At 35.6% G+C, this 26005-nt stretch overlaps 2 protein-coding genes and 2 pseudogenes across 5 annotated transcripts; 2 read left to right on the top strand and 2 right to left on the bottom strand.

The window, feature by feature from the left end:
• Positions 1-734: 734 nt before the first annotated feature.
• LOC104756708 (ubiquitin-ribosomal protein eS31z fusion protein pseudogene) lies at positions 735-1541 on the bottom strand (annotated as a pseudogene). The gene has a single exon (XR_015586790.1). The product of XR_015586790.1 is annotated as a ubiquitin-ribosomal protein eS31z fusion protein pseudogene (transcript).
• On the top strand, positions 1531-4282 carry LOC104756707 (CRS2-associated factor 2, chloroplastic). 2 transcript variants are annotated; one of them, XR_015586789.1, is made up of 6 exons: positions 1531-2247; positions 2337-2464; positions 2733-2958; positions 3099-3243; positions 3481-3625; positions 3774-4282. XR_015586789.1 is itself a non-coding variant. In XM_010479333.2 (6 exons), exons 1-6 carry the CDS (start codon positions 1581-1583, stop codon positions 4166-4168), a joined length of 1689 nt encoding a protein of 562 aa, XP_010477635.1. In that variant the 5' UTR covers positions 1531-1580; the 3' UTR covers positions 4169-4282. The 2 variants fall into 2 exon arrangements, 1 of the variants encoding a protein (XP_010477635.1); XM_010479333.2 differs by having other exon boundaries at positions 3099-3226.
• A 1779-nt stretch (positions 4283-6061) lies between these two features.
• On the top strand, positions 6062-7499 carry LOC104756706 (F-box/kelch-repeat protein At1g23390 pseudogene; annotated as a pseudogene). Its single transcript, XR_015585821.1, has one exon. The product of XR_015585821.1 is annotated as an F-box/kelch-repeat protein At1g23390 pseudogene (transcript).
• Positions 7500-14387: 6888 nt separating this feature from the next.
• On the bottom strand, positions 14388-15079 carry LOC104759382 (uncharacterized; the record flags this gene model as incomplete). Its single annotated transcript, XM_010482318.2, has 3 exons — positions 14851-15079; positions 14627-14688; positions 14388-14528 (listed from the first exon to the last, which is right to left on the bottom strand). Coding segments are annotated over exons 1-3 (432 nt in total), but the record flags the coding sequence as incomplete, so codon positions are not given.
• Between the last annotated feature and the right edge of the window lie 10926 nt (positions 15080-26005).

Below are 26005 nucleotides of genomic sequence, written 5' to 3'. Positions count from 1 at the left end.
TTGTGTGTGTGTGGAGAATCCAATGCAATTACCCAAGCCCGGACTAGATAATTTTCGACCCATCTTGAATTTTTTGATCGAGCCACACTTGAGAATCAACCAAAAACGTAAGTCAAAGTTTGCGATCCGTCTTGGACAAGGCTTTTTGGTGAGTATTGACTAGTGAGTGAGTAAAATGAGGTGTACATTTGAGAGGTATGGTTGAGATTTCAGAAAAATTGTTCGTAGTGAATATAATAGTTATGTATTTCTTGGTTTAACGCTCTTCTTCTCCATATATACTTCTCATTGTCTTTCTAACTCCTACCAACCAAAAGCTCGAACTTTCACATGCCAGCTTATCAAATGGAACGACTAAACACAAGTTTGATAGGTTTTGTCAAATCTCACTGTAACTAAACATAAAAGAGAAGCTTTGAAACCAAGATAAAACGAGCAAAGACAACACACGTCAAGGTCTAATACACATGATATCAATATCTGCTTAAGTATAAAACCTATCTTAAGCAAACAAGTTATCAGAGCCGACTATAACAAAACCTAAGTCATTGGTGTAATGTGTAATGATATAATCAGAAGAATCAACTATGACTTATTCAGCATAATAGATGAACGAACTAAAACGATAGCTATCTGGCAAATCAAGACAATCAATCAAACGACTGATTCAGCACAACATCCTAATACTACAGCCAGACAATTCACCATTTCCAGATCAGTCAAAAGCATATGTCTAATCAAAGAGACAATATAATGTATTAAGGCAACGATTTAAAGTATCCGTCAATAGAACAAAACCAATCTCAAATATCTAAATTCCAAATTTTTTTTAAAAACTGATACTTCAAAATTAAAAGACAAAAACATAACATCATAACCTAAATCACTCTTCATCAGGCGTCTTGAACACGTAAGTAGTCCCACACTTGCCACAGTAATGCCTATCAAAATGACTCGCCATGAACGTACCAGGACCACATCCAACAGAAGGACACTCTTTCCTCAGCCTCTGAACCTTACCACTCCCATCAACCTTGTAAAACTGCAGAACCGCTAGCTTCACCTTCTTGTGCACGTGCTTGATCTTCTTCGGCTTCGTGTACGTCTTCTTCTTCCTCTTCTTCGCACCTCCCCTCAGACGCAGCACCAAATGAAGCGTCGACTCCTTCTGGATGTTGTAATCGGCGAGTGTTCTCCCGTCTTCCAGCTGTTTCCCGGCGAAGATCAGACGCTGCTGATCCGGTGGGATCCCTTCCTTGTCTTGGATCTTCGCTTTCACATTGTCGATCGTGTCTGATGACTCAACCTCTAGTGTTATCGTCTTCCCCGTTAGGGTTTTCACAAAGATCTGCATTTTTTTTTTTTTTGCGGTTTCTGCTCGGAGGAAGACGATGAGAGCTTTAGCAAATGGCTTTTATATGGTTCACTCAACAGAGAAATTAGGGTTTCGAGTAAATATATGGGCCTTAAGCCCAATTTAAGATGTAAGCCCATAATGATTAAACGATGCCGTTTTGATTTGATTAATGTCATTTAAAATTGATTTTTTTTTTTATCCTTCATTCGTTATCTATCCATCAATGGCGATTGTATCATCACTACGAGACATTAACCTCTTCTCTTCACTCCCGTCGACGGATTCATCATCGGGAACATTCCGGCCACCTCCTCCGCCGATACCGGTTCCCAAATACGCACCGTCTCGTCGAGATCGTAATCCGAAAACTAATTATCAAACCGATACACAGCCGAAGAAACCACCACAACCGAATCCAGCTCTAAAGCTTCCGCATCACCGGACCAGATACTATAAGCCGGTTAAAGAAGGAGTTATCTCCTCGGACGGAGACCGTACAATCGTAATCGGAGATTCCGGCGTATCCTACCAGCTTCCCGGTGCTCCATTCGAGTTTCAGTTCAGTTACTCGGAGACTCCCAAGGTTAAACCGGTTGGGATACGGGAACCGGCTTTTATGCCGTTCGCGCCTCCGACGATGCCGAGACCGTGGACTGGGAAAGCGCCGTTGAAGAAATCGAAGAAGAAGATTCCGCTGTTCGATTCGTTCAATCCACCGCCGGCGGGGAAAGCTGGGGTTAAGTATGTTGAAATGCCTGGGCCGTTACCGTTTGGGAGGTATCCTAAAGAAGGGATGAACAGAGATGAGGTTTTAGGAGAGCCGTTGAAGAGATGGGAGAAAGGGATGTTGATTAAGCCTCATATGCATGATAATCGTCAGGTTAATTTGGGTGAGTGTTGTTGTTTTGAATTTTCGGAGATTTCAGTTTTTGACTTCATTTGGATTTGATTGATTTGTGTGTGTGTGTGTTTGTTATAGGAAGAGATGGATTTACACATAATATGTTGGAATTGATACATTCTCATTGGAAGAGACGACGTGTTTGTAAAGTTCGATGTAAAGGAGTTCCTACTGTGGATATGGATAACGTGTGTCGTGTTCTTGAGGTATCTGTTAACGATTCTTGATTGAAGTATTTTTTTGGTAATTGTTAGTTTATTGATCAGCTAGAACCTTTGTTTAAGTGGAGATATATATACAGGAGACTAGAACTAAGATTTGGGTTGTTTGATATCTTATTCCAAGTTTTATCTTTGATAGTTGATGTTTTGTGATTTGAGAAAGTATGTTTACTTCGTATAGTTGAACTAGTGATGGACCGGCTCTTCTAGTTTATTAAGCTTTCCAGTCTCGTTTTCTGTTGCTCTTATCTAGGAAAAGACAGGAGGAGAGATCATTCACAGAGTCGGAGGTGTAGTGTACCTTTTCAGGGGTAGAAATTACAACTACCGCACACGTCCACAGTATCCGTTGATGTTGTGGAAGCCAGCAGCCCCTGTTTATCCAAAGCTTATTCAAGAAATTCCTGAAGGATTGACTAAAGAAGAAGCTCATGAGTTCAGGGTGAAGGGAAAGTCTCTTAGGCCCATATGCAAGTTGTGTAAGTATATCTTACCGTTAAAGCTTTTTCCTGTTTTGTTACTTTCGGTAGTCATTGAAGTCAATTGGCACGTAGTGTGTAAGAAGAGGTTAGACACTTGGTTTTATACTTACTATTATTGTCTATGTTTTGCATTGCAGCTAAAAATGGAGTCTACGTGTCCCTGGTCAAAGATGTTAGAGATGCCTTCGAACTGAGTTCCTTGGTGAAAATTGATTGCCCAGGACTTGAACCTAGCGATTATAAGAAGATAGGCGCTAAGCTTAAGGTCTATGAATCCTTCAGGTTTTTCTTTTATTTGCATCTATATACTTTGCACAGCTTTGCATCTTCAGTGGAATCACTTTTGGACGATCACTTTTGCATCTGGTTTCTTATAAAAAGTTCGTGTTGGATTATTTTTCAGCATTAAACTTGGTTTCATGTTCTATCTCATAATTCTAGTTTTCATATTCAGTTACCAAGGCTTCATCATCCAACATTTCTCTATATATCTGAAAAAGGTTTCTCTTCATTTACCAGGAGTTAGTTCCTTGCGTGCTTCTGTCTTTCGATGATGAGCAAATACTCATGTGGAGAGGACGAGAGTGGAAGTCCCGATTTCTGGACAACCCTTTAATTCCAAACCTTTCTGAAACCAACAAAGCAAACGAACTTGATCCCTCAGGTATTATATTCTTGAGTACTCATAAACCTTTTACGTGTTTACAGTTTTCAATCATCGTACTATCCGGAGAAATCAACAACCTTTGTCCAAAGCTAATTCCAAAAAAATGCTTCTCATATACCTTTCATCTGTTTTTTTGGCTTTTCAGATAAACCCAGTAAAGAAGAAACTGTGTCTAATCCAAATACAGTGATCTCAAGCCCCAAAATGATCTCTCTTTGGAAACGAGCGTTGGAATCATCCAAGGCGGTGATTCTTGAAGAACTTGACCTAGGTCCGGACGATCTATTGAAGAAGGTGGAAGAAATAGAAGGCACTTCACTTGCTGCAGAACACACTTACACAGCTATGGTCTTGACGAATAGTGATGGTGCAGCCGAGGATTACGTGGAAGACAGGGATCGGTCAGAAGAGTATTATAGTGACATAGACGATGACTTTGACGACGAGGGTTCAGATGATGAATCGCTTGATCCGGTAGGTCCAGTAGGGTCTTTGCCCGTTGACAAGATAGTTAGGAAGCTGAGGGAGAGACTAAAATAGAGCCAATAGTGTTACTATGTAATTTCATCTTTGATTTGTGTAAATGTTGTAAACATACTCCAAACCTCAAGTGTCAAACGAAGTGCTTATAGATTTAATTCTTCATCCCTCCAATCACGTGTTGGTGATTTCTCATATGTCTTTCTCAAGCCTTATCAGGTAGTAAGGTTATGAGTAGTTTTAACTATTTATTGATTGGTCTAATCAATTATAGCATCTTTTCTATTGGTCATTCAAATTTGTGGTTTCTGCTCATTGTTCTTGATATCTCTCCTTATCTGTGCCTTGTCAAACAGTGAGAGTGATTGCCTAATTGGGGATATGGTCCCTGGGGAGGTAGCCAATGGTACAGGCTTGACAATGACATGTAATCAAACATTGTTAAGTGTTTCTAGCTAGTATGGCAAATGACCATTGATTTGGAACCCCTTCTGAGCACAATTTGGTATTAAGATGAGTTACGCTGAGAAGTATAATTTGGCTCCACTCCCAAAATAAGATTCATTGGTCCTGATCGGATAAACTCATTGGTACCGCGGGGGGACAACAGAGAGGTCATATTTTGGGAGTGGATCCAAATTACGATTTAGTCGAATTGGTGGATTGGTAAGATTTACCCGTTTGGATAAAAACTCACACAGTAAATAATACGGTTTGATGTTATGTATAAAAACTGTAAATGTGATTTCTATTATACAGTAAAATATAGTAAGACATGAAAAACTAGATTCACGTGCACTAATTCTCTGTAATCTATATATATAAAGTTCACTTTACTCTCTCGTGGTGCTGCCAGGTCAACCATATCCTCTTTAATTTTTGTGGGCTTTATAGATTTTAATAAAGTCTTTAAACAATTATACAAATGACAAACTGATCCACTAGATTTAATCTAAAGTCTGTAGGTCCAGCATTATTTCATCCAAAATCTGTAGGCCCATCACTACTTTTAAATTCTATGGATTCAACCTTATAATATTTCATCCAAAGTTCAGCAATGTAAACTAAACTCTATTTTATTATTCAACCATAAAAAATAAAAAACAAAAGAAAAGAATAGAGCATCTACCCGATATGAAGTAAAACACTGAATTTGGAATAATATTATTACCAATTCGTACCTAACTTTTCATGTATCGTTTATGCATGCTTAGTTCTTTTACATGTACGTGCATCATATGGTTAAGACACATAATTATAAGAGACAAATAAAATATTTTCTTAGTAAGAAGACAAGAACTATGATTAGAATCTCTATTGATCTTGTAATTATATATCACCTAAGCAATTTTTTATTTTAAAATATTCATTTAGCGCATATTTATGTTAATTATAACTAATAGAAAGTTTAAATAAAATATATAATTAGTAAAATAAATAAAATGTTAAAATAAGAAAACAATACTATATTTTTATTAGTGGTAATAATATAATTAAAATTGTCTATTAAACTGATCATAATTAAAATTATAAATGTATTATTGAGTTTTAGAATGGAAGTAAATTTTAAATTTATGATAGAATAAAAAAAATTATGTAATTGTGTATTATTGAGTTGTAGAATGGAAGTAAAATTTAAAATTATGGAAGAATAAAAAAAATTCAGTAATTGTATTTATAAAATTTTAAACAGGAAACATCAAATTAAAAGTGAAATATTACTTTATAACATGATCAAAAAGGAAAAAAAAAATTGATGTTTTGTTAATTGAATCAAATGCTTCTAATCCAAATTTAAGTATTGAAAGATCAACATCAAAACCTTTAAAAAATGTTTTTAATGAAATATATTAATAAGAAATAAACTCTCTTAATGATAAAAGATCTTGAAGTAGCCATCAATATCGTTTATTTTTCCTAATATTACCACATGACATATATTTATAAAGATTTACTCTCAAAACTTTGAATGATTATATTCGAGCTCAAAAATTTATATTAATATAAAAAGATTTAAATTAAATTCCCGCGCTTGCGTAGGTACAAATTCTAGTTCTATATAAAGACTGTTTTTTCCCTCATGTAGCTTCTTCTGCATTAGCCAAAAATGGAGAATAAGAAGAACAACGGTGAAGACGAAGTAGAAGAAGGTTCCATTGAAGGAGACGTACTCGAATCGATCCTCTCTTATCTACCACTCCTCGACCTCGACTCCGCTTCCCAAGTCTCCAAATCATGGAACCGCGCCGTCTTCTTCTCCCTCCGCCGTTTTAAAACATTGCCGTGGTTGTTCCTCTACACTCAGAAGACTTCTCAGCCGTACACTTTGTCGACGACGGCGATGGCTTACGATCCCAAGTCCGATTCATGGATTGAGCTCAAGTCCACGTCATCGTCTCCTCCCGTCGAACACGTGTCCGTCGCTCGATCATCTCACTCCACGTTGCTCTACGCTTTGTCTCCGGCGGGGTTATCCTTCTCGACCGACGCGTTTCATCTGACTTGGCGACACGTGGCACCGCCGAGAGTGTGGAGGATCGATCCCATCGTGGCTGTAGTCGGACGGAGCCTGATCGTAGCCGGCGGCGTTTGCGATTTCGAGGAGGATAAGTTCGCCGTGGAGCTCTTCGACGACGACGCGTGGGAGATATGCGAGTCGATGCCGGATTCTCTCTACGGATCCGCGTCTGCCACGTGGCTTTCCGTAGCGGCTAGTTCGGAGAAGATGTACGTGACGGAGAAGAGTTCAGGCGCCGCGTTTAGCTTCGATCCGGAGACCAAATCGTGGACGAAGCTTCTCGATCTCTGTCCCGGCGGGTTTCGGTTGTACTCTCGTTCGATTGGATACTCCAGCGAGAGCCTAATCATGGCTGGGATCACCGGAGACGAAGATAATCCGACGGGAATCGAGCTTTGGGGAGTTATAGTTTCCGACGAGTCGCCGATGGATTCGAGATTCGAATCGATTGGATCTATGCCTGAGGCGTGTTTGGATAAACTCAGAGGAGCTGACTCTGACTGGCCGTTAACGTCGATAGCGTTTAACGCGGTTGGGGATATGGTTTATATACACGATGCGGCGGAGAACGGCGGAGAGATTGTGGCGGCGGAGATTGGAGAAGGAGGGAAGCTTTGTAAGTGGAGGACTCTGCCAAACGCAAACGCTATTTGGAATAATACGAGTCACGCGGCTGAGAGAGTTATCGTTGCGTGTTCAAACGTTGGTTTTAGCGATTTGAAATTTGCGTTTAAGAATAACTTGAGTTTCTCGACAGCGTAGTAGGACTAATCCTCGTGTCAGTTAAGTCAAAAGTTTCATTGTTCATTCATTTCATTTGTATTGTTTTATCTATAAACCGAATAAAGTAATGTGAAATGGTAAATTAGAAAATGTGATTTATTTATATCTTTAATAGTTTTGAGAAGTGGGTTACGTGGAAGCTAGTTAGCTATTTTTAGAGATTCTTTTTGTTAGGTGAAGAAGAGTGGTTGCATGTCCAATTACGTACGCTTTAGGTGAGTGTGACATGTTCACCACATTTGAAGCTGAAGGTAAATTTAAATTACACGAAGAACCTGAGCTATATTGTACATCAACGACTTTATTCTTTTACAGTTTCTTACAAACAATACCAATTTAAACACTGAACTATTGAAAGACAGACATACAAGACGTACGTTGCTGATACTAGTAATTAAGATAAAACACCTTGGTAGACTCGAAATGGATCGAGCCCATCAGCCGCCTTTCCATGACTTGCCGATTGCTGGCTTAAAACCGCATCGTATTGATCCGGTTAATTAACTGTAGGGAGAGACCATCATTATATATTAACTTTCTTAGTTGGTGGTGGACTAGTACTACTAGCTAGGCATAGTGAAACCTTCCTGTTCACCTATAAGCTCCCGAGTTAGCTCGAGCTCCCTATTTGGTAATTGGAATAGCCAATTACGGGCCTTATCCTTATCAGTTTGATACATAAATGGGGAGAGAGTGACAAGAGTGTGTGTTTGTCTCTCTCTTATTTACCCTTTACCTGTTTTGACGGTGAAATAGAGAGAACTTGACTTCCAACATAATTACGTCAATGCCATTCGATTATTATGGATATGGAATTATGGATCCAACATAAAAATAACAATTCTCTAAGTTTCAAAAGTAAAAGACAGTAATTCACTAATTTGTCACCTTAAAAGAATGACAACTAAAATTTGTGGTCGAGGAGTATAAGGAAATAGGAATGAACTATGATTCTATGAACCATGCATGAGTTGTAAAAAAAAAGGGACATATGTTAACGGTTAACCAACACTATAAATGGACTAATGTGGAGGTCCTTAGACAATCAGCATCGGAGAAACCACACCTCGTTTCTCTATATAATGTATTTTAATTAGTTTTGTTTTAATATTATTATATATTTAAATAAAAAATCTGAAAAAAAAAATAATTAATAATAAGTTAACACGTGGCAAGAGAAACGATTTTCTGGTTACTCTGCGAAGTAACGTTCCTCAACTATTGTCTCTCTTTATTATTATTTTTTATTTTTTTATTAAGAGTACCCCTAAGAAAAATTGCCACTAATGATGCCCTTAGAGCATTTGCATCGGTGTCCTTCAATATTTGGTCCTTCAATTATTTTATTCTTATTTTGAGAGTTTCTTAAGTTTGGTATAGCATTGGTGTCTTTCATGAGAGTCCAAGTCCACTAATTAAGAGTCTAAGCCCAACAACAGTTGAAAGTTCAGCCCAGCAAGTCACTTTCCATCCTCTGCAACAAAATGACGAAAGTACAAAACAGAAGAAAGCGACAAAACAGAGCAGACAGAACAGAGCGACAGAGCAGAGCACAGTGACGACGAAGGTACAAGGAATACCAGCTGGAGAGAGCTGTGCAGTAGTACTATCTAACCGTTATGATGCTCTCTCATCAGTAGAGAGTGTGTAGATGTATGACACTTGTCTCAAGATCCTTAAGCTATGGATTAGGTCTAGAATGTTCCCATTGATGTATAAATACAAGCTTGGTGTAAAGAACATTAATCAATAAGAAAGTAGAAGTTCAGTATTTCAAATCTCTTCTATCGTTTATTCTCATGGTATCAGAGCTTTCTTAAAACCCTAACAGGTTGCTGTCATGGCAGAAAGACTCGATCCTTATCCTTTTCCTTCCAATATTCATGTCGCTAGCTCTGTTACTATCAAGCTAAGTGACACCAACTATCTTTTGTGGAAAACTCAATTTGAATCTCTGCTCCGCTCCCAGAAGTTGCTTGGTTTCGTTAATGGTGAAATCCCAAAACCTGCAGCTACTCAAGTTACTACAGTCAATAATCAACAAGTCACCGACCCCAACCCTGCGTATGAAGCTTGGATTTGTACTGACGAGCTTATCAAGTCATGGCTTTTTGGAACTCTCTCTGAAGAAGTTCTTGATCTCGTCCATGCTCTGTCAACGTCTCAAGAAGTATGGATGTCACTTGCATCTAGTTTCAACCGAAGCTCTGTGTCTAGAGAATGTGAGTTGCTTCGTCGTCTTAATCTTTTAAACATGAAAGATAAGAGCTTTTCTGTGTACTGTCGAGAGTTTCGTGTTGTCTGTGATAGTCTAAGTGCGATAGGCAAGCATGTTAATGAATCCATGAAGGTTGTTCTGTTTTTGAATGGATTAGCTAGGGAATATGACCCTATTGCTACTGTTATCCAGAGTTCTCTGTCTCGTTTGCCTTCTCCTACATTTAATGATGTAGTTCTTGAGGTCTCTGGTTTCGACTCGAAGTTGCAGTCGTATGAATCTGCTTCAGATGTCTCCCCAAACTTAGCTTTTCAAGCTCAAAAAGGTGGTTTCTCTGGTTACCGAGGCCGTGGATCGAACTCTCGTGGTCGAGGAGGTCAAGGCAAATTTTCTACTCGAGGTCGTGGCTTCTCTCAACAGGTTAACAACTCTGGTTGGAATCAGTCTTAGTCTGGAGGATCCAACAACAGTCGTCCTGTTTGTCAAATCTGTGGAAGGGTTGGTCATGTTGCTCTTAAGTGCTGGAACAGGTTTGACAATACTTACCAGAGTGACGATGTTCCTCAAGCTCTTGCTGCACTTCATGTCTCCGATAGTTGCGGTCAGGAGTGGGTTACAGACTCTGGTGCCTCTGCTCACATCACTGCCTCTGCTGCTCAGTTAACAACAGCTACACCATATAATGGTTCTGAAATAGTGATGGTAGCTGATGGGGCTCATCTCCCTATTACTCATGTTGGTTCTACAACACTCACCACTTCTACAGGTAGTCTTCCTCTCTTAGATGTCCTTGTTTGTCCATCAATGCAGAAGTCGTTACTATCAGTATCAAAGTTATGTGATGACTATCCTTGTGGTGTGTTTTTTTATGCTAATGCTGTGTATGTGATTGACCTACAAAATTAGAAAGTGGTGATAAAAGGACCTCGTCGTAAGACCCTATATATGTTGGAGAATAAGGAGTTTGTGGCTTACTTCTCAAATCGACAGAGTGTTGCTAGTGATATGATCTGGCATCAACGTCTAGGTTACGCCAATCTCCAGATTCTCCAACATCTCAAGAACAGCAAGGCGATATCATCTAATAAGAGCAGCACATCTCTCGTTTGTGGACCTTGCCAGATGGGAAAGAGTTGTCAATTACCGTTTTTTAGTTCTGATTTTAGTGCCAAGGAACCCATTGATCGAATCCATTGTGATCTTTGGGGACCATCTCCGGTTGTATCTGTTCAAGGATTTAAATACTATGCCGTTTTCATTGATGCATTCTCTCGATATTCCTGGTTGATTCCTTTGAAAACGAAGGCTGAGTTTTGTGATGTTTTCATAGTGTTTCAAAAACAAGTTGAAAATCAATTTGGTAAGAAGATCATAATTTTTCATAGTGATGGAGGTGGAGAATTTATGAGCACAAGGTTTCGAAAACATTTGCAGGATCATGGCATACGACATCTTCTCTCATGTCCATTTACACCACAGCAGAATGGTATTGCAGAGCGAAAGCATCGACACCTAACAGAGCTTGGTCTTTCTATGTTGTTTCAGAGCAAAGTTCCTTTGCGTTTTTGGGTTGAGGCCTTCTACTCTGCAAATTTCATTAGTAATCTGCTTCCTTCAGCTGCTTTGAATCAGAAAAGTCCGGTTGAGGTCTTGTTTAACAAGCCACCTGATTACTCCTTCTTGTGTGTCTTTGGTTCGACGTGTTATCCATGTCTCCGACCTTATACTCAGCACAAACTTGAACTTCGCTCTCTCCAATGTGTTTTTCTTGGTTATCACCCACAGTACAAGGGTTACCGGTGTCTTTATCCACCAACTGGTCGGGTTTATATTTCACGACATGTGATCTTTGATGAGGAACACTTCCCTTTTGATCACATATACAAACATCTTGCGACGCAGCACAAAGCAGGCTTGTTACATGCGTGGCAACAAGCTGCGGATCCATCATTGATTCCTCATTCTCTTCCAACAATTCCCTCTGAAATTGTTGAATTTCCTCAAGAGAGTCCTATGTCTCCTGGTCAAGCTCAACAGCAGCAATCTGAGGATATTATATGTGCTCCACACACTGAGTCTGAGGTACTTTGTGAATCACCGGTTGTTCTACCAAGTGATGTCGAGTCAGATGTTATTAATGATGAACCTGTTGTTCCACCAAGTGATGCAGTTTCTTCACATCCTATGACTACACGATCTAAACGTGGGATCAGAAAACCGAATCCTAGATATGCTCTTGTTGCGAGTAAGACGATTCCTTCGTTGCCTCAAACAGTTGCTGAAGCTCTAGCCCATCTAGGTTGGCGTCAAGCAATGATTGAAGAACTGGAGTCTATCTATCAGAATCATACATGGACTCTAACTCCAGCAACTGCAGATATAAATATTCTTGGATGTCGTTGGGTCTTCACTGTGAAATTAAATGCTGATGGCTCTCTGAACAAACTCAAAGCACGACTCGTCGCCAAGGGATTCAATCAGGAGGAAGGTGTGGATTTTACTGAGACCTATAGTCCTGTTGTCAGAACCTCCACTATTAGAATTGTTCTTGCAGTCGCTACTTCAAAGAATTGGAGTGTCACTCAACTTGATGTTAAGAACGCTTTTCTCCATGGTGATTTACAAGAACAAGTCTTCATGATCCAACCACCAGGTTTTGAGGATGTTGCAAAGCCAGATCATGTTTGTTCGTTGAAGAAGGCTTTATACAGGTTGAAACAAGCCCCACGTGCTTGGTTTGATAAATTCAGCCAATTCTTGATTGAGTATGGTTTTGTGTGCAGTAAGGCGGATCCTTCTCTCTTTGTCTATCATCACAATGGCAACACCATGGTCCTATTGCTATATGTGGATGATATATTACTCACTGGCTCTAATCCTAATCTTTTCAAGTCCTTACTTGCAGAACTCAACACACGGTTTGCAATGAAGGATTTGGGTACTCTTCACTACTTCTTGGGGATTCAAGCACAGATTTTTCCCAATGGGTTGTTTCTTAATCAAGCTAAATACGCAGAGGAAATCTTACATCATGCCAATATGTCATCCTGCAACTATGTTCATACCCCTCTGCCTCTCCGCTTAGACAATGTTTTTAAGGACAAATGTTTGTTCTCTGAGCCGAGTTACTTTCGAAGCTTGGCCGGCAAACTTCAATATCTTACGATCACTCGTCCAGACATACAGTTTGCAGTGAACTTCATTTGTCAGCGTATGCATGCTCCAACAGAATCAGACTTCCATCTCCTGAAACGAATCCTGCGTTATATCCGCGGCACCACGACTATGGGCTTGCATATGTATCGGAATAGTGATCTCTCCTTAGTAGTTGATGGTGGAGACTTGTCATTGGTCTCCTACAGTGACAGTGATTATGCTGGTTGCCAGGATACTCGGCGTTCTACAACCGGTTTTTGTGCATTACTTGGCTCCAACTTGATCTCGTGGTCTGCAAAGAGGCAACCTACTGTGTCCCGATCCTCAACAGAGGCAGAGTATAGAGCTCTGGCTACGGCAGCTTCTGAGTTAACCTGGATATTGTTTGTTCTCCGAGATTTAGGTATTGTTCAGTCCAAGCCTGCAGTTCTGCGATGTGATAATCTCTCGGCTGTTCATCTCTCTGTCAATCCAGTGTTCCATAACCGTTCCAAACATATTGAAGTTGACTATCACTACGTTCGAGAGAGGGTTGCTCTTGGTCTCCTGGAAGTTCAACATGTTCCTACAGCTCTGCAACTTGCAGATATCTTCACAAAATCCCTTCCTCGGCAAGCCTTTCAACGGCTCTGGTACAAACTGAGTATTGGCAGGCCTCCCACCATCAGTTTGCGGGGGGATGAGAGTCCAAGTCCACTAATTAAGAGTCCAAGCCCAACAACAGTTGAAAGTTCAGCCCAGCAAGTCACTTTCCATCCTCTGCAACAAAATGACGAAAGTACAAAACAGAAGAAAGCGACAAAGCAGAGCAGACAGAACAGAGCGACAGAGCAGAGCACAGTGACGACGAAGGTACAAGGAATACCAGCTGGAGAGAGCTGTGCAGTAGTACTATCTAACCGTTATGATGCTCTCTCATCAGTAGAGAGTGTGTAGATGTATGACACTTGTCTCAAGATCCTTAAGCTATGGATTAGGTCTAGAATGTTCCCATTGATGTATAAATACAAGCTTGGTGTAAAGAACATTAATCAATAAGAAAGTGGAAGTTCAGTATTTCAAATCTCTTCTATCGTTTATTCTCACTTCACAGTTTATCCCTTGAAAAAAAAAATAGTATGCAGAATGTATAATTGTTAACTAACCTTGACTGATCGAGAAGCGTTTCTTAAGCAAATGCACGCAGCAGCTCTTACATCAGCATCTTTGTGTCTTAGTGCATTAATCAGCAGGTCTAACACCTAGTAGAAGGAAAAGAGACAAACCAATTTAGCATACTAAAAATAAAATATACTAAGCTATCCAGATACACAATCAGAAAACGGCTTGTTAGAACACACCTGCAATGACACGAAGCTACACCTGCAATCCTCAAGCTTTGAGCACAATATAGCTAGAGACAAAAACAAACCCTGAAGACGTTTAGGCTGGAGCTCACTATCTGTCTTCAAGATGTCAACAATATTCTTGATTGCATTGGCCTCGTTCTCGGATACCTATCCTTTGTTAATTCAGATATCTCCCAGACTCAAGTCCAACAAAATCGGATTGTACCATGTGCATGCAAACAACTCATAGTAATTTAGCTTTGTAAACACCGAAAAAGAGTCCACGAATAGGGATGGTGTTGCATTACATACCAATACAAAGAAAGCGGTTGATAGAAACGACTTGACAACAAACAATGAAACCGCTAATGCTGCAATCGTCACAGAGATTCTAGCAACTGATCTAGGTACAGAGACCTTCAACCAAACCAAAAAAGGAATGATCATAAAAACATAACCAAATTGTAACTAAAGACTAGAGTGTAATTGGTGACGACATGACTAAGAGAGCTCACAGGTACAAGATTGGTTCCAGCTTCAATTCCGTCTTTCCCAATATTCCATGCGGTTCTAAGAACTGTTCTGTTCAATACACACAATCAATTTAACTGATCAATTAGAGGGTATCCACACAACAATGAACAAATCCTTAATGACCCTTTTGGTCAATTACATAAACTAAGCAATTAAAACAATGAATTCGACTCGTACAAAACAAAGGGGGGGGGGGAGAACAAACCTTTCAAGAAACTGGACTCAGCAGACAAAACAGGGGTTTTGGACCGAACTCGTTGGGGTTGAAGAGGAGCAATTCGAGTTCTCAAATTCAGTAAAGATGCGTTTTTTAACCTCAAAAAAGAGCATGAAGAGAGAAACGGAGAATTCGGGAACTGGGTTAGAGTTTGTAAGAATCTTGGAGCGAGAGGAGAAGGAATCAAAGAAGAAAACGGAGCAAGAGAAGAAGACATGGGATAAGCAAGTGAATGGATGCTTTCCGTCAAAACAAGTCGGAAAAATAACACAAACATCTCACACGCTGCCACGTGTAACGATGGACGGAGAAATAAACGTCCCCTATGAAAGAACGTTCCTTGGATAAATGTCTTATTTTGATTTAAATTAAATCATTTTATTCTGAAGAACAGAGCATGTATACGCCGATGCACATGCCCTTAGATCTTCTTCTTGAATCGATGGCTAAAATCTGAATGAGTTGTTGAATCATTTATGACAATAGCGATGTTAATTCAATTCTCAATTATTAGTTTTGTACTAACAGTAAGACTTATTTTTCGTTTTATTGAAAAACTAAGTGGGGCACATCAAACCAATCAATGATTCAATGGATATATGATGAATTGATGATGATACACTTTAACTTTAAAGTTTAAACTTAGCTTTCAAAAGCATAGCTACGTTACTAGAACACCAAAGTCAAAATGATATACCTTAACAGGCTTACAAGGTCGGCCCACCCATAATTAGTTAGAAATTTGGAATAAATTGGTTCAATGTATCTACAAGACTACAATAGCCAAAATTTATTGCCTAATGAGTTGATTCGTTTTCCGCAAGCTTTATTTTTGCATAAGGTTGAGATTTTAAACATTTGACATTATAAATCGTAACCTACGTTTTATACACCACGAGGCACAAAAGCTACCACGTGGTTGCAGCCTTGTTCGATCGAGAGTTGTAATACAGGTAGTTATGACTTATGACCACCAAAGCAGCGTCATGCATGCACATCCGAGCATTGTTAGTTAGAAAACTAAAGTTCAAATCTTTCCTTTTTATATAATTTTGGATGGAGCGTTAATCTTCGTTGACTTAAAAAAGAGAAGATACGTACTGATCACAAAATTCTTAGAAAAAGTTATTGATCATTGCACCTTCTTTGTTTTCTTTAATTATGCGCTATACATATGTTATGTTTTATTTCATCCAAAGACAATTAACTTGCACCTAAAAGGCTAAAATTAGATCTCGATTTGCATATATCACGATAATATATAGTTGTGTTTGAATTAATAAATATTCTTAATAAATGGTAATAAAACGAGAAAATGGATACCAGCACAAACATTTGTGCGTTCGACTTTAAACGATCACATGAGGTGTTGAAAACAAGCATGTATCTTCTTATATTATATAAGGATTAATACATATACGTTATAAACTTATAATAGAACCAACCCGTTACCCGTGGCCGTGGAAGAGTCAAAAGTAGAATTATATTCTTCGTAAGAATAATGAATATATTGTAATGCACTAATCAATGCGTATAAATGTTTGTCGGGTTAGTAAACTAATTATTTCCTTACAGAACCGGAGAGTGAGTGAGGCAAAGATTCACGTAATCCAATTTATATTCGATGTTGTAGCATAATTAATTAATTGATGAAGTAGTTAATAATATCTCTTACTTATAAAAGACTATATATCATGAAAGATTATAGCATCATGTTCACTGGAATGTTTTGAAACTACTCTTTTCTCGAATTAATCAAATTAATCTCCAAAAAAAAAAAACACATTTCTCTTCAGATAAGAAAAAGAATGATATCTTTGTCGAAAACAAAAATGGAATATCTTCGTTTGCTTTATGTTTTCGCTTTTGACATTATAAAAAGTAGGTTATATTGGCTGATACGAGTCCACTTCACTTTGACACTTCAAAGTTTAAACCAAACAAATAGAATCTATAACTGGCTTGATGTACAAGTACAACCACAGGTCCTCGGGAGTGAACGTTCGGTTAATGGTTCAAGAAAATATACGCAGAAGAGATTTATTCAATCTAGAGCTTGATTATGATTAGATATAATTTATGAAATGATTGAGATATCAGAACTGAGACACTTAAATAAAGGTGGTGCGATCATCAGTTTATATAATCGGATTCGTGACCTTAAAATATTCCTTTTCAGGTGGTCAACATATAGTTGAAAGCTTATTTATGAAATTAAGAATTATGGATGCCACTCTTATTGGAACTAAATTGTGGTCTTGATAAGTCAAAGATAGAGCGCACTCGCCCGTCCCTATTTGAAAATTTATTTGGCCTATTTAATTAGCTTCACAAAGACAAATCAACGATGATTAACGTGGCACTATTTCGTTTAATTTGGAGTTTGACTTAATTACGTATTATTATTTTTTTATATGCACCGAACTCGTCAACAAATGATGAACTAGATGAGAAAAACCTAACTTTTTATTCCACAAAAATAGAATAATATTTGACTTTCAGTAGCGGGGAGCTCACAAACCACGATAACAATTAGGCCACGTTTAAAAGAAGATATTAGACCACACCACACAATAAATATAGTTAAAACACGAAAGTAACACATATATTACAGAAATTTGAAGATATTTTTCAAATTATCTATTTTCTTAAATGTGGATCGATCTTGGTGAGTAAGTCAGCTTGTACTACATATTTAACAAAAAAGTATATAAGTCAACGGTTTATTAAATTCAACCATGATAATAATATACTATCATTCAACACTATGATATTTAAATGTTAAGCAGTCTTGCAGAATATATTTAATTTACTCAACCGTAAAAACTAGAATAGAGAGTCTAAATAGTTTAAGGTAATGTCATTGTTGCGTCCACATGAGTTAATTTTCGTATAACTAAAAAATATGATGACCTCAACTACATTAGATAGGAAAATTATTTTCTTGACCGCAAAAAAAAAAAAAAAGAGGAAAACATAATTAAACTAAACGATACGTATATATAATGTAAATAAAAAAAAATGGTATTGAGTTTTTGATCTCATAAATTTCTTATATATTGATGATATCCCCTATATATTAAAAGAGAAACATTCTCACACAAAAAGCTGATTTGTCGTATTTACAGAGCTCTGGACACTATTTCCTTTAATTGTCAATAGTTTTTAATAATATTTACATTTATATACTATTGTATTTTTCCAAAAATACAATTAACATCCAAAATTAAATTTTTATATTCTCTTTCTAACTTAATTATTCCCTATATATTAATACAGAAGCACTCTCACACAAAAAAACTGATGTGTCGCCTTATAGAACTCCTATATTTTTTTAAATAAATAATGCCACTTAAATATTTTGAGCCAGTGTTTTTTTCTATTATTTTTTAAAAATGAAATATTTAATCAACTATTAAATACAAAAAATTATTTAATTATCATTTTCATAGTTTATTAACTTATTAAAAGTAAATTACATTTCACAAACAAGAAAAAAAAATTATTCATTTGTTTATAATTTTATCATTTTTCTCATTGCATTTTTAAAGTTAGGATTAGTTTAAATTAAATCAATTAGTTTAAAATTAAAATTCTGTTTTATCTATTTAATGGTATAGTGATATAAATATTAATGTGAAACAGAAAATATGTGAATTTGATTTTTAGAAACATAAAAAGACATCAAAACTTTCTACGCCACCTTAAAATTCTTTTCCAAGTTCAAATATTTCACGGGTGAAACATATTTTATAGAAAATAAACGCAAATTTGACTAAATGAAAAAACTTTAATTACACATTTTATTTTATACAACTGAATCTTAAATCTTAAATAATAATTTTACTCATAATATTTTATTTAAATCGATTTATTCCGCACATAGTGCGGGTTGGTACCTAATGTTCAATTATTTGGTAAAAATTGCACCCACAAAGAATCACCAAAGTTGAAGCTTGAACCGGGTCAGGCCCACAGAAACTGCGAGAGGGTTTCAAACAATATTTGGGTTTCGTTTCTCTTCTATCTTTTTTCTTTTTTTCCTTTACCAATATTTTTTCTCTTCTATGTTTCTTTGTTTCGTTTTGGTGAAGGACCACAAGGAAAGAAGTTAACGTGAAGGAATGATTCAGAGACAACTTTCTTGTTTCTGTTGGATCGAAACCTTAATTAGCTAACTTTCGAGACATTTTAAGATTATGTAACGAAATTAAAGACAAAGTTTGTATATCATGTTGATGGACCACAGACACAAAAAACTAAGGACCACACTTCCAACAAAAGAGAATATTATTAACTCAACAACCATTTAACACTTTGCATATATCATATGATGACGATGATGGTTCGATCTTCTTTTCTGTTTCAATGCATGCCCACAAGGCCACAACAACATCACCAGATTTTTGGGGTTTCCTTCATACTTTATACACAAACACGCACGTGGCAGTTTTGTCTGTAAGAACACAAATATTAGTAGTATACACCAAATAGGACTTTTATTCCTTTTAAAAAAAATAAGAGAACTCGGTTATTACAGTAATAGTGATTACATGGACGTACAATAGTAAAGTGAAAGCCAATCCTGACTTAAAAAAATATGGGACGCATATATTCTCCGACCGCAGTGGGCATATAACACTATAACAGTGCTGATGCACTTTATATAATTGAAAGCACCTTTGTGCATATTTGTTAGTTTGTTACATATTCTAAACTAATTTCCTCTATTTGTTTGTTTTTCTTATATATATTAAAAAGAAGATTTCCTTTTGTATCTTCATTTGTTTATATGCTCTCTAGATTTAGACCGGATCTCGACTTAAAATTTGAAAACATTTTACATCAAACTTGAAATCTTGAAGTATTCATTAAAACGTTAGAAGTAGTTGGCTGATCAACTGAACTCTAATAAAAATGATTTTGACTGACCTATATATTTTCAAAAATATATATATATATATATATAATTATTATTGTTTGGGTTATATACTAAATCGTCAGTAATACTAAACTAGCTAGTTCAATTTTAGATCTTTTACATCTTAGATGGTGGTTGGAGATTTTGTGTGTAATATATTACTAAAAGAATAAATTCCACGACCAGACTGAATAAATTAAAATTTTGACCAAATGGTGCATATGATTACTAAACTCAATAAGCATATAACACTATGTTGCGCTACTTAAGCTGCATTTTCACTAAGTTTATTCCCCCATATATTTTATGAAAATATATCTCATTAGTCATTAGTTTAGTATTTATCTTTTACAGCTAACAGAACCACGATAAAAATGTATACAGGTTGTTTGTCAGACTCTGTTCACGTACTGCATTTGGATTGGTTTTTCCTTGTCACACGTTTAGATTGGCTAAAGATGATATTTTATATTTTGGTTGAAAATGGAAAATTATTTATTTAAAAATATAGTTAGAAAACAAAATTTGGCTTACGTCCATCAAGAAGTGATGGAGTATATATATCAGGCTTGATTAGGAACAACAAAGACCGAGATATTAGGTGCTCTAATCAGTTTTTTCATCCAGAAGTATTTTGCGGTCCATTGTAGTCCACAAATATATCTATTATGGGTTACTTTGTCCCTTTCCAATAATAGCTGCAGGTATGTTCATATTTAACTTTCTTGAATGTGAGGTTTTTTTTTTTTCTTACATTAATGAGATCAATAATTAATCTGCTATGCTCAATCATGTTCAAGTGGTAATATAGAATTCTTTCGAATAAACAGCAATCTCTCTATATGATAAAACTAATTATAATAACATCGATCAAATATGATATTAACACTGATTCCTAACTTTTATACTAGAAGATTTTCAAATGATTCTTATGGTTTTACCACACAAAAAACACATGCAGATTTTTATTTATTACTTAGGACTAGGAGTGAGCATATAAAACCATTAATAGAATCATATCAATTACAGTATATCTTACACTCATTGCTCGAATCATATCAATGATTTGTTCTACATCTTATTCCAAGACTAAGATATATCACTATACAAGAAAAAGTTGATTTGTATCACTTGATATATAATATATATTACTTATATTGATACAAATGAATTTTGATAATGCATGAGAGTAAAAATCCACTTATGTTATCATATTTGAATATAAACATGATATACTCATTAGGTCTTGATAACTGAAATAGTCAGCCCAAAACAACAATAACCGCATAAATATTAAAATTCCAAAAACAAAGAGCTTAAAATACCGACATACCTAACCTAAATTACTCCGTTATTTGATGTAAAACACTTGACTAGTCGGCTATACGCCTATAACCATTGCTACATTAGGACCAGATATAACTATCAATTCAAATATTAAAGTGTTACAACTTACAAGTGGTTCAAGCTGATGGTATGTGTATAAAACTATAAACTAGTAATCCAAACATCTCTAAAATCTGGGTGCGATCAACGGTCGAGATCCAACGGAGTGGGATGGAGGGACCAAACCTGTGTTTGTTTTTTATATGGATTCATACGAAACCGTAGCTTTGTGTCAGATGATTTTCGAACAAACATGGCCCGAAAATGGATGGGTCAATCAACCTGTCCATCAACGAAAAGACCCTTTAACACTTAATTTTTTTTATTTTTTTTTGGAGAAATAAATAAACACATTCGAGATATAGCAGTTTACAAATCCTGTTATTTGATTAAAAATCTGATTAGAGGATCTAATCTCAGTCATCGGGTAGGAGTTTACAAAGCCTATTTACATAAAACGTCGGAGTTTAGTTTATAATACAAATCTGATCAGATAAACCGTTGGGACCATTTTTCTTTTTACACGTTGGAACTTTTTTTTTTAACCGTTGGAGTTTAGTTTGGATAAATTCACTGGTTACTAAAAATGGCTACCGGCTTAGTGAATTTCTTCAATAATTAACTAAAAGGAAAAAATGTCCACAATTATTTTTCTGATCCTAGGTCACAAATAGAATGGACCACGAACCGAATTATGTAAGTTCAATACGTTGGCTGCATGTGTAGGCCGTAGGCATAGACGAATTTTATTATCTGGTTACATATATTTATGTCGTATTGCATTATTATTTGGTGATAAATTATTGCAATTATATAGATAGGTATAGAAAATTGAGAAGAATCTAATCAAATCACAAAGCCTACACATATGTTGATGGGAAATTAAATGAAGAAACCTAGCTAGCTAGGTGAACAGCCAATAAGAACTCTAATAAAACATCGCATGTAGTTCTGAGAGCTCAATACACTTAACATGCAGCATCCAAGTGATATACATTAACACTACTAAAAAAAAATTAAAAAAAAAATCTCATTTTCAAACCTCATTTCCTTCTTTAACCTAATTTACCCCTTCATTATTTATGATACGTTAGGTGATTTAAAGTAACCAATAGTTCACAACTACCTTTAAAGTGAAAATGACTTTCTATAGTCCTTGAAAGAAGAAAAACAAACAGAAGCAAAGTTCATATTTAAAAGTAGTATGATAGAACATCCCACTTCCTAATTGAAAATTATTTGATAGACTTAAAAAGCTGTCGACAAAACTAAAAGAATGGTTCCATTCGAAATATTATTATAGATGCTCCTCAGTTTTTTTCTTTCTTTCGCTTTTGTATTAAAGTGCTCGTTTCTTTCTTGATACTCTCTCTTTAAGTTACGGCCAGTTTTCAAACTTAATACATATAGAATAATAAAAATCAGGAAATATACCTAATTGCATATGTCTATTTTTGTTAATAATGACTTGGATCGTTTTCACTCGGCTAAAAAAATCAATTTTGGCATAAGTCAGTAACTATATTCATAATTTAATGATGTATATATCAGAATATCATCAAAACATATAAATCAGCCATTTATCAAAAAAAAAAAAAACAAATAAATCAGCTAAGACCACTGATTTTGCAGCTCCTACACCTAGACCTACGTTTATCTTATTCTTGATTTTATCCACAACCTTGCTTTACTGAGAGATTAACTATTCTAAAGTAAATACTACTAGTAGCATACTAGATACTAATTTAATTTTAATTACAACAAAAGAAGAACAATTTTCCATAGGGTCTTATCTAGGAACGGACCTTCGCTTCTTGAAACCCGTTTTGTTCCGTACAATCGAAACATCCAAACTCTATGATATATCTAAAGACACAGGCTAAAAGCATCACTAATCTTATCCATATTCTCTTCACATTTTGATATCAGCCACTCATCAATATTTCATATCATCATTTAAATTTAGAATACTAATTAAGGGGTATCTCAATTTATACGTTACACACTATATATTAACATTTTGTCAGTAATTACACACTATAATCTTAAATTATAGTGAAGGGGTTTAACAAAAAAAAAATCATATAGAAATAGTTGTTATTAATTTTATGGGTTTTCCATATCTTCAGAATTTTTCCTCACGGAACAACAAATCTATATTATGAAAGATGGCCAACTCTCTCCATCTGAGTGACACATCAGCAGTGGAGAGAGTGCCATCTGTCTATCCTCATTAAAAGCAAAGAGACATATTTATGTATTTTATTATTTTCTATATCACAAAAACGTTTCAATATTTACATAAAAAAATTAGAGAGGTTTATAATATGTCCCAAGAAAGTAGATGCATCATTGAAAGACAAAAAAGACATCGGGATTGAATCAAAGAGCCACTTCTTCCTCTCGACGTAAACCATGAATCTATGGATATATGGTTTAGGAGTTACAATTTTGTCAATAGTTTGAAGAGTTGCAGCAGTGGTAGAGATATTTGTTAGTATTGTAGAGAAATTCATGAAAGTTTGTTCCCAAAAAAACATTTTTATAAAGAAGATTGGAGTTTTGTTCACTATCAAATGGAAGATAATTGAATAAAATTGTAGAATGTTGGTTTAGCAAAATACAGAGACAAAGAAGAAGGGGTTTTCATATTCTAATATTTAGAAGTTGTCAAAAAGAAAATTAAATGAAATTCTTATTAAAACAAAAATTCTAGAAATATAGGAATAAGAAGGTTTTTCAAGGAATCGAGGCAGAGCCAATTGATATTATAAATCAAGCATCAAACGATAAACTTCTTTGGGAGGAGACCAAGTCCTTCTCTGTGAATTACTTGGCTCCTCAGTCATCCCTGGAGGTTCGGGAATTTTCTACTCGATGCCAGGTTGATTGGTCCTGGAAAGGTTCGGATCCATTGGTGGGTTTGGGATGGTGGTATGGTAATTGTGAAGATAGGACACTACTTATGGGAGCACGCAGTCTTCGACGTAGTCCTTCACCTCGTCATTCGGAGTTTCAAGCATTGATATGGGCTATGGAGTCTCTTCGGGTGGTGGGGATAGATTGTCAGAATTTTGAGTCAGATAGCTCTGAGCTGGTGACGATGGTGCAGACACCCGACGATTGGCCAGCCTTCTCGAATTTACTGGAAGATTTCCATTCCCTCAGATCTTCCTTCTCCTCCTTCACCCTGACCCTGATTCCGAGGACGTCAAACATGCGAGCAGACTGTCTGGCTCGCTCTTCTAGATCTTCAGTTTCTGAATTTTCTTTTGTAAACTCTTTTCCTCCAGTTTGGGCAACCAATCTTGGAGTCACCTTTTAATTTAATTTAATGTTTGATTGGAAAAAAAAACAAAAAACAAAAATTCTAGAGTTATATTCAAGAAATTGAAGAGCTAACATGAAAGGAAGATGTCTATTTTAATTATATATATTAAAGAGTTAACTAAGCTGTAATCTTGATAAATTAAAATGTTAGTATTTCATAGTATATAACTAAGAAGCTAAAAAATTCTTTGTTACAAAATATGCATCCTTAGATCAAGCCTTCATTTGGAATATATTTTTATAAGTTTTAGACAAGAATTGTAAAATGTTTAAGCTCTCAAAACAAAATTGTTCATATATCTAATAATTCAATTGCAAAATGAAAAAAAACTATTTGAAGTATTAAAAAATATTAAAATCAAAATTATATTTTTCAAGATTTTCACAATTAAAAAATAGATAAACTCTACATTAAAAAACTAAATAGTAACAAAAAATTTTAAAAAACGGTAAGCCGTAAGCCCGCGCATAGCACGGGTATTCATCTAGTTATATTAAATAAGACGATCATGATGTTTTTCACCTAAACAATAATTCTTTTGGAAAATGATTATAACGACCAGCACAAAAGTAAATGATTAGAAAATTTAAAATTTATTACAAACTTGCCTTTAAAATTAAAATTAATATAAAAGCATAAAATCAAAAGACATATATAACGTAACTTTTTGTGTAAAGAGATATATGCAAGCCTTAATAAAATAATTATTCATAATAAAATAACATATATGAATAAAAATCATAAAATTCGTTTTTCAGTATTTTTAACTTGCGCATTCGAATAATACAAAAAAAAAAACAGTATCTTTTATCTTATAAACTATGTGAAAAAATTCAAGATCTAATTGAGGTCTGGTCAGTTAAAAAACTTCTACATAAGCATTTAAAAGTCGTTGATATCGACATCACTGCTTTGGAAAGATAGTTGATCTTTTGTCTTGGATTCCTTCTTGCCGGAATAGAAGTTTAGGTTCACGTTCTTTGGGAGGTAATATTGAATTGCTATAGGAGTTTGTTCTCATTTTTAGATCCTTAAGAGTTTTTCTTCAAGCTGTTACTTTACTTTCGTATTTTTTGGGTATAGTATAGACCTCTTTTCTTCTAATTTGCTATATTTTTTAACTTAGTTTTCTATAAATATTATTTTCTACCATCGGTTTAATTTCCGAAGAGGAAATTTTCTAAAGAGTTTCAACTTTTGTTGGTGATGTATACCAAAACCGTATTTTACCATAATTCCACCTTCGTATAGTATAATGGATAAGATTCCAACAAAAGTAATAGATTTTATGGAAAAATTATATACACTAATTATCTAATTCTTTTAAAATTCTAACTTTCGTTTACAATTTACACATGCATATGTATTTGAATAAGATAATTAAGAAATTTTGAACATAAAATCCGTACATCGTCTCATAGATCATAACATTTTATATGATCGTTGAATCACTCAAACCTAAACTTTACCATATAGAATTTAAATAATCATACACCAACAACATT

This window comes from Camelina sativa, chromosome 17 (genome assembly GCF_030686135.1).
Source record: "Camelina sativa cultivar CO46 ecotype springtype chromosome 17, ASM3068613v1".
Lineage (NCBI taxonomy): Eukaryota > Viridiplantae > Streptophyta > Magnoliopsida > Brassicales > Brassicaceae > Camelina > Camelina sativa.
Note: the sequence above shows the minus strand (reverse complement) of the source record. Positions and strands in the feature narration are given on the sequence as shown.